The 14085-nt window shown below is 35.2% G+C and overlaps 1 protein-coding gene across 1 annotated transcript in view; it reads right to left on the bottom strand.

Moving 5' to 3' along the window:
• Positions 1–14085, bottom strand: part of Ide (Insulin degrading metalloproteinase) — a 599910-nt gene that overhangs the window by 346132 nt on the left and 239693 nt on the right. Inside the window, exon 11 of the mRNA XM_090392302.1 lies at positions 13143–13235. Within this exon, the coding sequence (XP_090248428.1) occupies positions 13143–13235 (93 nt within the window). The remainder of the gene's footprint in view (positions 1–13142; positions 13236–14085) is intronic.

Below are 14085 nucleotides of genomic sequence, written 5' to 3'. Positions count from 1 at the left end.
CCAATAAGCTCAGTGGTGATGACGGTGATTAAATTCATCAACCAAGTACTACTACTCACAAAATATCCATGCCTGTAATTGGATTCAAACCCATAACCTGTTGGCTGGAGAGTTATTATGCTTTCTAACTAGTACTCCCAAGCAGACAAATGCAACAGACGGGCCGGATGAAAGAGAGAGAACATCAGCAGCTGCAGTATTCTGCCTAACATTTAAGCTTTTCAAACATTTGTATAATTTAACTTTATTTAGTTGACCTTGTTACCTAAATGGATAATACTTTTGTTCTTCAGTAATGGATTTGAATCAGCATGTTTGTGAATGTATTTAGATGCTAGGTGTATTTCATCATCTAGGTTCAGACCTCAAATAAGCAGAGCTTATTTGAGGTTTATAGTGGCTTGAAAAAGTTCTATGGTTGGTCTCTAAAGCAGAGTTTCATATTATCTAACCCAATGTAATAATACACCATAGATTAATAACCTTTCATGGCTGAGAATATTTACATAAAAAGAATACATAAAATAATATAAAAATACTGAAATGAAACTTTCGGCATGAAACTCTCCGATTCCAATTTTTGAGTTTCTTATTCGGTTTTAAAACAATGTGGGATTTAATATCCCCTTAATTTAAATAACTAAAATGAATTTTTGAATTTTCAAGTTAAATGTTGAATATCACAAATTCGCATATGAAACTAAATCTTTATGTTAATTGAATTTTTTTAAAAAAAATTCACTTTATCTGGGAAAAGAAATAATTTAGTGAATTATAACTGAGACTGTGAATTAAGATGATATAATTCATAGAGGAAAAATGAATATGCAAGTTTTGCTGAAAATGCTATATTTAAAGCTGTAATTGGAAGGTACAGAGAAAAAAAGAGAAAGAAAACAAATGGGGAGGGGGGGGGGGTTAGAGAGAGAGAGAGAGAGAGAGAGAATAAGAATTTAAAAAATTAGAAACAATTAAGGGTGGGAGAGGAGATGAGAGAAGAAACAGAGAGAGAGAGAGAGAATGTGATTGTGGGGGGGGATTCCATACAAAGGAAGTACTAACATAAGTATTAAAAGACGACAATGATGTTAACTTTGAAAACCTCAAATGAAAATGGAACAAAAAGCTGTAATCAGCCTACTCAGATATTATACTATATTATACTCAAATCCAATACGACACAACAAAAGACTGCATCCTGATGAGCACCAAGAGCTGTGAATTACGGTCAACTTTCTCTGGCACTTTCTTAGTCATAGAAAGTGCTGCAAGCCAAAGATGTTGCCTTCATTAAATGCTACATTTTTTTTTCCCTCACTGCCACATGCCCTTCACATCTATTCTTCAGGAGTCAGCAATCTCTAGCCATCTCACAGTGTAAGGATGGAAGAAGAAGAAAATCCTGAGAATTTGTAATAAAACGTTCTCGGAAAAGTGCATTTGTCAACTACATGCTTAACTGGCTGAGCTTATGATTTCCCAGTTCACTGACACTGCACATTACACCTTAATAATTAAATAAAAATTATGAGCAGGACAATTTCAGCTGTATCTAGGAGATGCCAAATTCTCATTGGAATGTTGCAATTGCAACTCTTTGAGAAAACAAGGGAGATTTTTTGTATTTAAATGCATTCTGCTAAATGTTATATATATATATATATATATATATATATATATACACACACACACACACAGGTAACCTTCGGATAATGCGGTACTTATACATTCGATATAACGCGGTCTACAAATTGTAGCATCCCTTGTTGAACGCGGTTTCAATATAACGCAGCCTACAATTTCTAGTAACCCTTTATTTATTTTTTCATATTTTTCACCGCAGGACTTAAAAATCAAATTTTATCTTTGTTAAATTTGTGTCTGCCCGTATCACGCAAGTAGTTATAAGTATCGAATTTAGTTTTATTGCATCACTGAATAAGGTACTGTACAGAGGCATTTGCAGTCTGTGTCATTCTCAACAAATAGTGCAATTAGATGGAATAAAAACAGAACTAAGTAAAAAATCACATGTCCCCTCTCACAGAAACCATGCTGTATAGACTTAAACAAAACCTTATGTTGCACTGAAACACAGTATCTAACTAAAAACTATTATCCAATTTTTCAATTATGAAATAAGTGTTTGTTTTATTGCATTTGAAATTCTTGATGTCATTATGACAGATCACAAAGGCTAACTTAAAATAAAAGACTACCAAGAATTGAAATATGCCATATAATGAATGTTTGAGTTCGCCTGCCACCTCAAACGCAAACAAGAAGCCATAAAATTCAACCAAGGGATGAAACATTTGCGTGAGTTCAGCCAGTCAGGAAAGAGAAGTTCCATCGGAACGATAAATGACACCCTGTTGTGAATGCGTTAAAAGTAATAGTGAATGTTGTTATGGAATTCGATTGAAGAGTGTTGGATTCTGATTATGTAGATATTAGAGTAATTATTATTTGCTTCAGAATCCAACATGATCTTCCATCACAAAGGCTACATATGTAAATATTATTTAATGTAAATAACTTAAATTATAATTTGATATCATGTAATTACCTTAATTATATCTAATATTTAATTGTTTAATCAAAGATATGTGTTAATAGTAATAAGATTCTGTATTAAATATTATTAAGCTATTTTATTTATTGTTATGTCAATATTATAAGAACTTGTATTTGTAATTTAACTACGCATTTATTGAAATGCAAATATTCTATTTATTCTTGTTTGTGAAAGTTTAACGTTATGTAATAACTGAATGTAGTGGTATAACCTTATGTACCATTAGCGAAAATGTTTACGTTTATTTGTTGTCATGGAAACGCGTGAAATAAACGAGCGCGAGTGGAACAGAGCGAGGGCTGGAAAAAGAATAATAAAAAAATATAAGAGGTAACAAGAGAGAGTTGGGACAGAAAACTTGGAAGTAAAAGGAAGCAGGGTGATAAAATAAAGATGTAGAAGTAAATAAAAGGTTCTTAAGGGTAGGAGTTAAGTGGATAATTTTTATAAGTGAGCAAGGACGAAGTGAATTTTATAGTTAGCTGAAAGTGAAGCCAGCAGTAATAATAAAAGGGAAATTGATGCTGTAATCGGATAATATAAAAAGCTGGACGTTCAAGGAAGAATTCTGAATAAACCCAGTTGGTCTAGAATTGCAGCTTATTTCCGATTTTCCCTAAGGAGAACCGCACAGTGTTTTAATTAGTTTATGAGTGGTAACAAGGATAGTTGAAGTACCCTGCAGTCGATGTCTGGATTTCTGAAGTGCGATTGATAGTGTTTTAATTATAACTGTGGATAAGTCTTGTAGATGTGTTCTTAAGTGAAATAAAAATAATTTAAAAGTTTGCTCACGACGTATTTGATGTACTAGGAACTATTTCCGGTAAGGACTATCTTAGTGTATTATTTCAATGCTTGAAGAATTGAGTGTTAATTACGCTACGCTTAACCTAACCTCAACTGTGGAAACTCTTCGTGATTGAGAGTTGAAGTTAAGAATTGTTAGAGAGATATTTTCAACTATTAGTGCCTGCGATATTTTGAACTTATAGCATGACTGAGAAGTGTGTGAAAACTGATTAGATAGGAAGTTCTATTATATTTATATATGTGTAGGAACTTTGTAACTCAGAAGCTGAGAAAGTGTATGTGAAGGCTTGGAAGGTTGAACTAATGTGATTGACTTGGCTTAATGTTTGACTTGTTTTTATTGTTTAAATTAGAAGTAGAATTTATGTATGTGTTATATAGCTTATATTAAATGTTTGTTTTTGTTAATCAAAAGTTGTATTTTGCCCTGCACCATTCATAAAATATTCGAACCAAAGCGGGTAAATTAAGTAAGTCAAATATACTCGGCCAGTATATATATTAAGGAGAAATAGTTGAGGGTTGATTTTTCTTCAATTCTTGAACTAATTCAGATATAGAGTGGCGCAGTCTTTAAATATAAATTTTCTCTATATTTGAATTAGAAACCAACTAGCAACTATTTTTAGGTTAAGAACATCGTAGTAAATAACATGTCGGATCCAAGGTACAGATTAAGACGAAGTAGGATCCAACAAGAGAATTAGCATTTCAACTCAACACTTGTTGGTTGCTTTTGTCTTTGGGTCGTGCGATCTTTTGTTAATACCGCACCATATGCACGTGTTTATAGCTGCTGTCTTGTGTAAAACAAAATTCAGCTTGTATGTATTGTAACAATTAAAAAAAAACTTTAATAATTTATAAGAGTATAAAAGGATATCACCTGTAAATCGTTAACATGCCAGCAAAATTCTCAGACGTGCCACCTCTGGCATGGGTGCCATAGGTTTGCCATCTAAAGTTTACTGTATAAAGTGTTTATTGTTGAAAATTGTCGTTTTCTGCCAGGAAAGCGCATTTAAAATCATAAGTGTGTTAATCTCAAGCTGAGCAGTTTATTTTCTGGTGAATTACATACATATGAGAATTATACAAATTATATCCAAGAGATTTCAAGTGGTGACGACCTCCGGCCACTTAAAGAACATCTATGAAATGTTATTTTTTTATTATTATTGTTGTTCCGGGAAACTCCAAGGAGTCGACAGACTCATCGAGGGAGGCCCTAACATCATGTCAAGAACAACTATTCAACATTCACACAGTATCTATCATACCTTGCCTTGAACTCATTTACGGTCGTAGCACCCACAACAGACTCTGGAAGCTTATTCCACTCATTTACCACTCTCCAAGTAAAGAACCTGGCTCTAACACCCTTGTCAACCACGCTCTTGACCAGCTTCCATTCATGGCCCTTAGTCCTCCCACCACCAGTCATATTTTCAAAAATATCTTCTGGATCAATCTTATAAAAACCCTTCAGTAATTTGAATGTCTCAATCATATCACCCCTCCTTCGCCTATCGTCCAATTTCTGCAACCCACAAATCTTCAACCTATTCTCATAAGGTTCATTCCACAGACCTGCTATCATCTTGGTCACTCGTCTCTGGACCCTCTCCACTTCCTCCCCATCACGAAGAAACCCTGGTGCCCATAGCTGGGCACAGAAGTCCAGATGGGGTCTTATCAAGGCTCGATACAGAGGAACAACAACTTGTTCGTCTCTGCATGTTAAAGTATTTTTCAGAAGCCAAGTGATTTGGTGAGCTGTTTTAGTTACTTTTGCAATGTGCCCCCTAAACTTCAACTTCCTATCCACCAACACTCCCAAATCCCTGGCCTCATCAATCTCCTGGAGTATGGTTCCACCAATGCGATATACTGCTGCTATTCTTTTCACCCCAAAGTGCATAACCTTACACTTTGCCACATTAAATTGACATCCATTTTTCCTAGCCCAGTCCTCCAAACTATCCAAATCATCCTGTAAAATTTTGGCATCCTGTGCACTCACAATTGCTCTACCCAACTTTGCATCATCAGCAAACAAGTGAACACTTCCTCTCAGATCCATTCCAATATCATTGATGAACAAATTGAAAAGCAGTGGTCCAAGAACAGAGCCCTGTGGCACTCCACTAGTCACAAGACGTCTTTTAGACTCCACTCCTGAATAAACCACTCTTTGATATCTCTCCTTCAACCAACCTCTTATCCATCTCACCAACCCTATATCTATACCCATCTGCTCCAGTTTACTGATTAGGGTTCCATGTGGTATCCTATCAAAGGCCTTGGCAAGGTCCAGTAGTATCACTGTAAACCCATTACCCCTATTCAGTTCAGCCGTCACTGTGTTATAAAACGTGAGCAAGTTACTGAGGCATGATCTACCCTTCACAAAACCATGTTGTCCCCCATACAATATCCCATTTTCATCTATCCAATCCTGTATTCTTTTCTTGACTAATTTCTCTAAGACCTTGACAATGATTCCTGATATGCTAATCGGTCGGTAATTTACAACAGCAGTCTTGGAACCACCTTTATGCAGTGGAACTATTTTCCCCTCTTTCCACCCGCTCGGGATTAACCCAGACCCGAGACTCAAATTAAACAAAATGGTCAAGGGTACTGACAATTCTTTAGCTGCTTCTCGTACAACACGAGCTGGTATACCATCCAATCCCACAGATGTATTGACATTGAGGTTATGCAATACTCACCTCCACTTCATTAACCACAATTCCTGTATAATCTACTGGTTTATTCGTTTCTGCAATGTCACCACCTGGATGATATACTTTTGCAAAGTGCTCACTCAGTAACTCAACTATCTCAACTGATTCAGTTACCTCCCTACCATCGGCATTCTTTAAAATCAATCTGCCATGTACATTTTTCCTTTTACTTGCTACATATCTAAAAAACTGTTCAGGATTCTCTTTAGCCTGCATGGCTAATGTTCTTTAGTAATCTTTTTTTGCTTTTCTTACCACACTCGTCACCCTTCTGGCCTGCACTTTATACCGTTCATGTGCCTGCCGGTCACCCTTCTCCTTAAATTCCCTCCATAGTTGTTTCTTTTTTTGCAACTCAAGCTTAATGGTGTTATTCATCCATTTAACCCCAACTTGATTTATTATTCGGACTCTAGGTATACAGTCAGCCATTGCTTCATGCAAGCACTTCTTAACTACCTCCCATGCACTATCAACTTCTAGTCCTTGCAGTTGTACATGCCATGGCACTGAACCAATCAAACTCCTAAGCTTGTCATACTTTCCAGCCCGATAATTCCACATGTACCCTGTCTTAATTGAAAATTCTACACCTTTAGCCACCTCCCAAGTCAAGACCCTATGATTACTCTCACCGATTGGTGGCAATGTGGTCATATTTGTTACAGCCAAATCCTCAGATGTAATTACCAGGTCAAGCACTCTCTGACCTCTAGTATTTTCCATTACATGCTGTCGCAGATAGTTATCCCTTAATAACCGCATAAAATCCAGTTCCTTCCTCCCGTGTGTCCTCTCCTCACTCCAATCAATGCGACCATAGTTGAAATCTCCCATAATAATCACCCTCCTTCCACTCATTTCTTCTATTTGCTTGTGCATACTGTCACCACCATCTTTTCCATCACCTGGTGTATAGCAGTACCCAATTGTATATTTAGTTCTGCTAGCCACAATCTCACACCAAATGGCCTCAAATGTGCTCTTTTCTGTATCCTGCAATTCAACTTCTATTCTCCTTGGCTGGAGCTCATCAGCTATCATCAACAATACTCCTCCCCCATTTTATTCTCTCTGTCATTCCTGAACACACTATACCCATCACATTCAATCCCACTAGTTATATCATCTACAGTCAGCCATGTTTCACTAATACCTATAACCTGTGGTCTGGAAGTGCCAACCATGGCCAAAAACTCTTCCTTCTTGTTCCTAATACTCCTAGTATTAGTGTACATGAATTTAAGACCCCCATTAGCCCCAACCCTACCTTGATGCCTTATATTAACTATCCCACTCAGATTTGTTGTCCTTATTTGCTCTGGCATATTATATTCATTCTTACATTCAACTGCCTCCATAAGGACTGTATCTCTACTCCTCCGCCTTAACAAATCCAGTTTCCCTGAATTTGCACACCCACTACATTCAGCAACACTTTCTCAAGTCTTCTTACATCGTAACCATTCAAATGCAAGCCATCCATCTTATATAGATCCTTTCGCCCATCAAACTCACTCCACACATCCGCAAATTCCACACCACTCGTCATACATAACCCACGCATAAAGTCATTCGCAATTATAGCCCTCCTTTTAAACATTTCACTGTCATACCATGGCAAAAGACTAATCATTCTAACTCTCTCACTCTTTTCTTTTGCTACCTCAAACAATTCATTCAGGTCTTCTATCATTTCCATTTTATCTCCTTTCAAATCATTCGTACCTGCCACAACAATCATTTCTTTCACCCTTTCCTTTTGCTCTCTAATAGACTCAGTTAAGTCCTTTATGGTCGCACCAGGTTGGTACGATTTTGTCAAATCCTCTACTAACACACCTCATACTAACGAGTCTCCATACAGCACTCTATCCTTCATTTTGTTCATGTTCACATTCATACGTCTATTTTTCCTGTCATACCTTTTATCATTGGTTGGTTCATTCAGTCTACTTTTGTTCATGCACTCTAGCTGCTGTTTTGCTCTTTCTATCGCACTATTCAACAACGCGATCTCACTCAATGCATCTATCTCATCTTTTTTGTTCTCTGAGAAACCATTTATACTATCATTCACACTTTCTACATTCACGCTCTCACAATTTTCATGTACAACCTTGCCGTTTCTTGTCATATCCCCATTTCCTTCATTCTGAAGGTTGACAAAAATATCACACTCACGATCCGAAATACACTTCAATTCCTCATTCTCCCTACATTTTCTACACACATTCAATCCTTTATTATCATCTAACCACACTCCGACCGCACTCCGCAAAGCGTACATTTCACAGCTAGTACACTGATTCATTTCTTTTATGCTACCGTTCTTTGATAATGATGGCGAACCTTCATTACTGGCCGCCATTTTCCTTCGCACAGGTGCCATACTTATTTGCAACGTGTTTTGTCAAATTATACGTTATAACATACCAAAAATAGACGCACTAAAATACGCAAGGCAAACAAAACAAAACTACACAATATTAAGTAATTTGTATCGATAACTGAAAATGATACTTATCTTATCTGTAGCTTGCACGAACACTACACATTACGAATTCATCTAGCGGCGACTTCCCGACATAGATTATGTTATAAAACACTTTAGTACACTAACCACGCTAATAAAGCTCCAATAATATACCAAAATTACACACTTAAGTCCATTAAATTGAATCCAAAACATCAATAAATCAACAAAACACAAATCTCTCAGGAGCTCTCCGATAGCACGTCCGTTCACCAGCTAGCCTCGACACCAACAGTGATGACGATTAAAATATGCGCTTTATTTTATTGTGTCTAAAACATTTATGTGCAATGAAATTTATGTACAATTTGTAATTTTTATAATTTTATACTACGTATTTGTCTCATAGTTTATGTTTTCTTAACTTACGTGAATTACCTGAATTAAATAAAAACACTGCTTTTGTTGGATATGTCATTGTTGTTTATATAATTTAAAAAATAAAATAAAAATTTTTTTCGGAACCTAACCCTACTTTTTCTATGTGATCCAAGTCTTGTATAACGCGATTTATATAACGCGGCATTTCTTATGGAACCTAACATCCACGTTATACGAGGCTTACCTGTATATATATATATATATATATATATATATAATGCATTCTGTTGAGTATGCTTTATTATTTGACTTTTTTGAGTGAGACGGGGAAAATCAAAACTTCAGCTAAATAAGCCAAAAAGAAATCACTAAAGTTTGAAAAAGTATATCCTTTTGGATAGATATCAATAGAAGCAGTAGTCAGATTAAAATGAATAATATAATGAATAATAACAGATTCTGAAACTGAAATGCAGTAAGTTTAAATGACACTTTATACCACCAATGAACTTAACAGCACCATTAAAGTCTCAAAATTCCAAGTTTTACTGTTTTACTGTGCCTACCAAAATTCCAATTCTTTTTAATAGGGGGAGCCAAATTTTAGTTGTTTTATTTTTTGTGTGGAGGGGAGAGAGGGAATTCACACATATTAGGAAAAGCAAATGACATATGCTCACTAGATTTTTTAATTTTTCTTGTTTTCTTAATTTTACTTTGAATAACAGTATAGAAACAAAAGGTAGAAGACATGACTCCAGTTAGATCTTATCATTCACTCCATCATTTACTAACTTTCAGAATTCTGTCAAGCAAAGTTAAAATAGAAAAAAAAAAAGAAAATCATTAGACATGTTTTATATCGAACAGAAGGCTGGAGCATAATAGACCAACATGAAGATCTTTGAAAATAAAATCCTTTGAAAAGTCTTTGGATGCTTGTAACAGATAGCACAACAGGTTAATGGGAGATCACATTATGAACTACCAATCCCCCACCTCTATCTGATGAAATCAGAGTTTGCAAATTGAGATGGCTTGGGCACATGGAAAGAATGGTTAAACAAGCATTCAAGATGAGGCCCGAGGAAAGCAACTTAGAGGAAGACTATGGCATCAGTGAGATGATAATACCCAAAAGACAGCTCAAATGAGAATCCTGGACTATACTGGAAGAGGACAAGACAGAAAAGAATGGAAGAAGTTGGTTCTTGGAGTAAACAACCTCAGCAAACTAAAGAAGAAAATTACTAATATTTACTAAAATAAAAATACTTATCTACAGGGTGTTCGGGATAAATTTGACATATTTATAATTAATTATATTTTTCCGTAAGTTACATGTATTAACACACACTTCTCTTCATTTAAAAGTTTGGACCCTTCTTCATTCATATACAAGATGTCAGAAAGGATGGATAGCTGGAACCCACCTGAATCATGGAAGAGAATAACTTGTATCATGATGATTCGTGCCCGCCATCAAAATAAGGATATTACGACTGCTGCCCAATGCTCCCTGAATACAGTAAAAACAATCAGGAATGAACTAGAGACTTGCAATGGTGACTACGAGGATGTAGCAAGAAGAAAGATCCCTAGCAGACGATCTGATTGCGTTCGTACAGCAGAATTCCTCGCAAATCTGCAGGAACAGGTGTTGAAGAACCCTGGCATTGGAATTCGGGCTTTGTTCGTGGAGTTGCTAACTGTAGTCAAGCCCTGGATAACAAGGGTAGCCAATGGTAGGCCGTATGTATGGCAGCAGGATTCGGCCCCTTGCCACACCTCTGGGAAAAGTCAAAAATGGTTGTCTGAAAATTTCTACGACTTCACCAGTCCAAATGTTTGGCCTCCAAACTCCCCAGACCTTAACCCCATGGATTATTTTGTATGGGGCGCAGTTGAAAAAGACACCAATCGCACTTCCAGTAATACAAAAGCCCAGTTAATGGATAAAATTAAAACAGTTTTTGCGGCCCTTCCCAGGGAGACTGTAGCATCAGCTTGTTCGAGGTTCCGAAGCAGAATTGAAGCTGTCATCGATGCTAATGGTGGTTATTTTGAGTAAATCTTGTTGATAGTATTGTAATTAACTCTGCCTGTAATGTTTTTTGGTCAATTCATTAAATTTAATAGATACAAAGAAGATTTTCTTTTTCCTTACGAAACTGTCAAATTTATCCCGAACACCCTGTATATGCTATGTGCAGCACAGCTACTTCCATGTGCTATGCTAGCTCCATATCCAAAAGTATCTCTATGATAATTTTGAAAGTGTCAATACTACTTTTGATAAATGACATCATTTTTAAAATTAAAGGTTAAAATGCACCTAGTAGTATTAAAGTGGAACTGATATATAAAAATATACACATATTTTAATCCTTTCTTTTAGGGTGATCAGCATTCATTTTAAAAATTTTATGGAATTTACAACCGTGTTAAAAAACTTTTTTATTATCCCGACGTTTCTATCTTCACATCAAGATCATCATCTGGAGCATACATAAGTATACAGAACAAGCTGAGTTACATCATTAACTGTAAGCTAGAGAAACAATGATTTGATCACATGTTATTCTACTGGCGTGACCTCTGGTGAAAAAAAATAAAAAATAAACAAATAAAAATAAAATAAATAAATAAAAATAAAATAAAATAAAAATTTTTACATCAAGCTAAATTCTATTTTTACAATGACAGGAATAAACATTCTTTCAGAAACAATTGGTGTCCTATTTTTAGTATTACAATTCTTATTTTTGATTTACAATACTGGATTTTTCTACAGTCCTGTTTATACCAAGAACAACTATAAACAGGACTGTAGAAAAATCCAGTACTGTAAATCAAAAATAAGAATTGTAATACTAAAAATAGGACACCAATTGTTTCTGAAAGAAAACCATCTAAAAGAATGTTTATTCCTGTCATTGTAAAAATAGAATTTAGCTTGATGTAAAAATTTTTATTTTATTTTATTTTTCTTTTTTTATTTATTATTATTATTTTTTTTCACCAGAGGTCACGCCAGTAGAATAACATGTGATCAAATCATTGTTTCTCTAGCTTACAGTTAATGATGTAATTCAGCTTGTTCTGTATACTTATGTATGCTCCAGCTGATGATCTTGATGTGAAGATCAAAACGTCGGGATAATAAAAAAGTTTTTTAACACGGTTGTAAATTCCGTAAAATTTTTAAAATGAACACATATTTTACATAATATGACAAATACTAAGAAGGCTGGAATTCAAATCCAACGTGGCATAGCTGTTTTGGTAGTATAAGATTTTCATTACTCTGTGTGATATCACTACTGCTTTACTTTTAGAGACTAGATATGACTTAGTAAACCCAGCATGGTACTTAGATAAAGTACCATGCTTGGTAACTTTGGTATCATGGGTGGATTAAGAAGAATGTTACAAGAATCCCACTCCTTAATCCACCCACGATACCAATGGTCTGCAAATGTGAAACCTTCCACAGATAGCATAAATAAATATAAAAAAATAAATAAATAAAAGACCTGGCTGGCCAAGTGATTAGTGTAACTGCTCTCCAGCCAAAAGGCTATGGGTTCAAATCCTGCCATGGACATGGATGTTTGTGATTGTCTGTGAAAATGGTGGAGACGGAGAGTTGTAGCGTAGGTACCTTCCCTCGATGGGCCTTTGGACTCCCTGGAGGTGTCATGTAATAATAATAATAATATAAAAATCTTTAAGGTTACTAGTATAAATATTTAAATAAATATTTTAAAATGAAAAAGAAAAAATTTAAATTAAAAACTTCATTTAATTTCACATTTGCAGACCATTAGTATCATGAATGGATTAAAGAGAAGGTAACAAAAATCCTACTCTAGAAACCAAAGCATGGTACATGCCACAAGCCTCCAAAGTAAGCAGTAGTGATAATGAAAAGCTGATACCACCAAAACAGTTATGCTACCGTACGTTTGAATTCCAGCCTGCTTAGTATTTGTCATATGATGTAAAATGTGCATATTTTTATATATCAATTAAAAAGCAAAATTAATTTTAAAAAAATTAAGTAAAATATTTAAGAAAGCATACTTCAAATTTCCAAAGTGATGTATGTGCATCAATGTAACCAATATAAAATATAGCATACCAAGTCCTTCATCTGTAAGTTCAACATTAACTATAAAAAATGCAAATCCCTTTGCTTCATTTTTATAGCCACCAACTAGATTATTTACCCAACCTGGAAAACAAGAAAAGAAAGCTCATCAAGTTTAATTGGGGGTGAGGGATGTAAACATTTGAAATCTCTGTAAAAAATTTGAGTATAATTAGTTATAACTTTTTTTTATTCTACAGACAAATGTTTGATCAACCTATACTACCATTAGCAATGTGCCTCCATTGTGTAGTCACAAAAATCAACTATCAATTGTCCTTCAGCTGGAAAAATCTGTTGAAAGACTCTCCAGGACCCACGAAACTCTTAGTGCTTTTCAAACATATAGGAGGTAGCATAAATTTTACTCCCAGAAACAATGTTTTCATCATAAAAAACATCTAGAGAATAAAAAATTAACACTGGGCACACAGTCTTAGCACATTTGGCTGATATTTCATTCAAACCAAACATTTAGTGTGGGTGAACACAGGAATGAGGACAGGAAAAAAAACAAAAAACCTTCAATACTTGATTTGAAGATTGCACATGCACACACAGTAATCTTTAGCAAATATATAAGGGAAGCTATGACTAAAAATGAACTGTCAACGAGTACTGAACAAATGTTATATCTCCCTTCCCCTCTAAATCTTAAGTGATTTAGAAAGGGAGGGAGGGAAAGAGAGAGAGAGAGAGAGAGAGAGAATACTAATGCCAATTTTAATGAATGTTTTCTAAGAAAATGTGGATATTTCTCATGAAAACAAAACATCTTTGTTTATCTCGCTGGTTCTTTTTTGTATGAAGTATGAGAGGATTGAGTTTGATCAGCAATGGAATTAACCCAAGTTATCAAAATCCCACCAAAGCATGATGTGGAGATCAAAATTCAGAGTTAAAGAATTACAGTCTACAGTACTGGTGATCTGTG

The sequence above is a fragment of the Typopeltis vanoorti genome, chromosome 5 (genome assembly GCF_054136105.1).
Source record: "Typopeltis vanoorti isolate ZY-2024b chromosome 5, IOZ_Tvanoo_1.0, whole genome shotgun sequence".
Taxonomy (NCBI): domain Eukaryota; kingdom Metazoa; phylum Arthropoda; class Arachnida; order Uropygi; family Thelyphonidae; genus Typopeltis; species Typopeltis vanoorti.
Note: the sequence above shows the minus strand (reverse complement) of the source record. Positions and strands in the feature narration are given on the sequence as shown.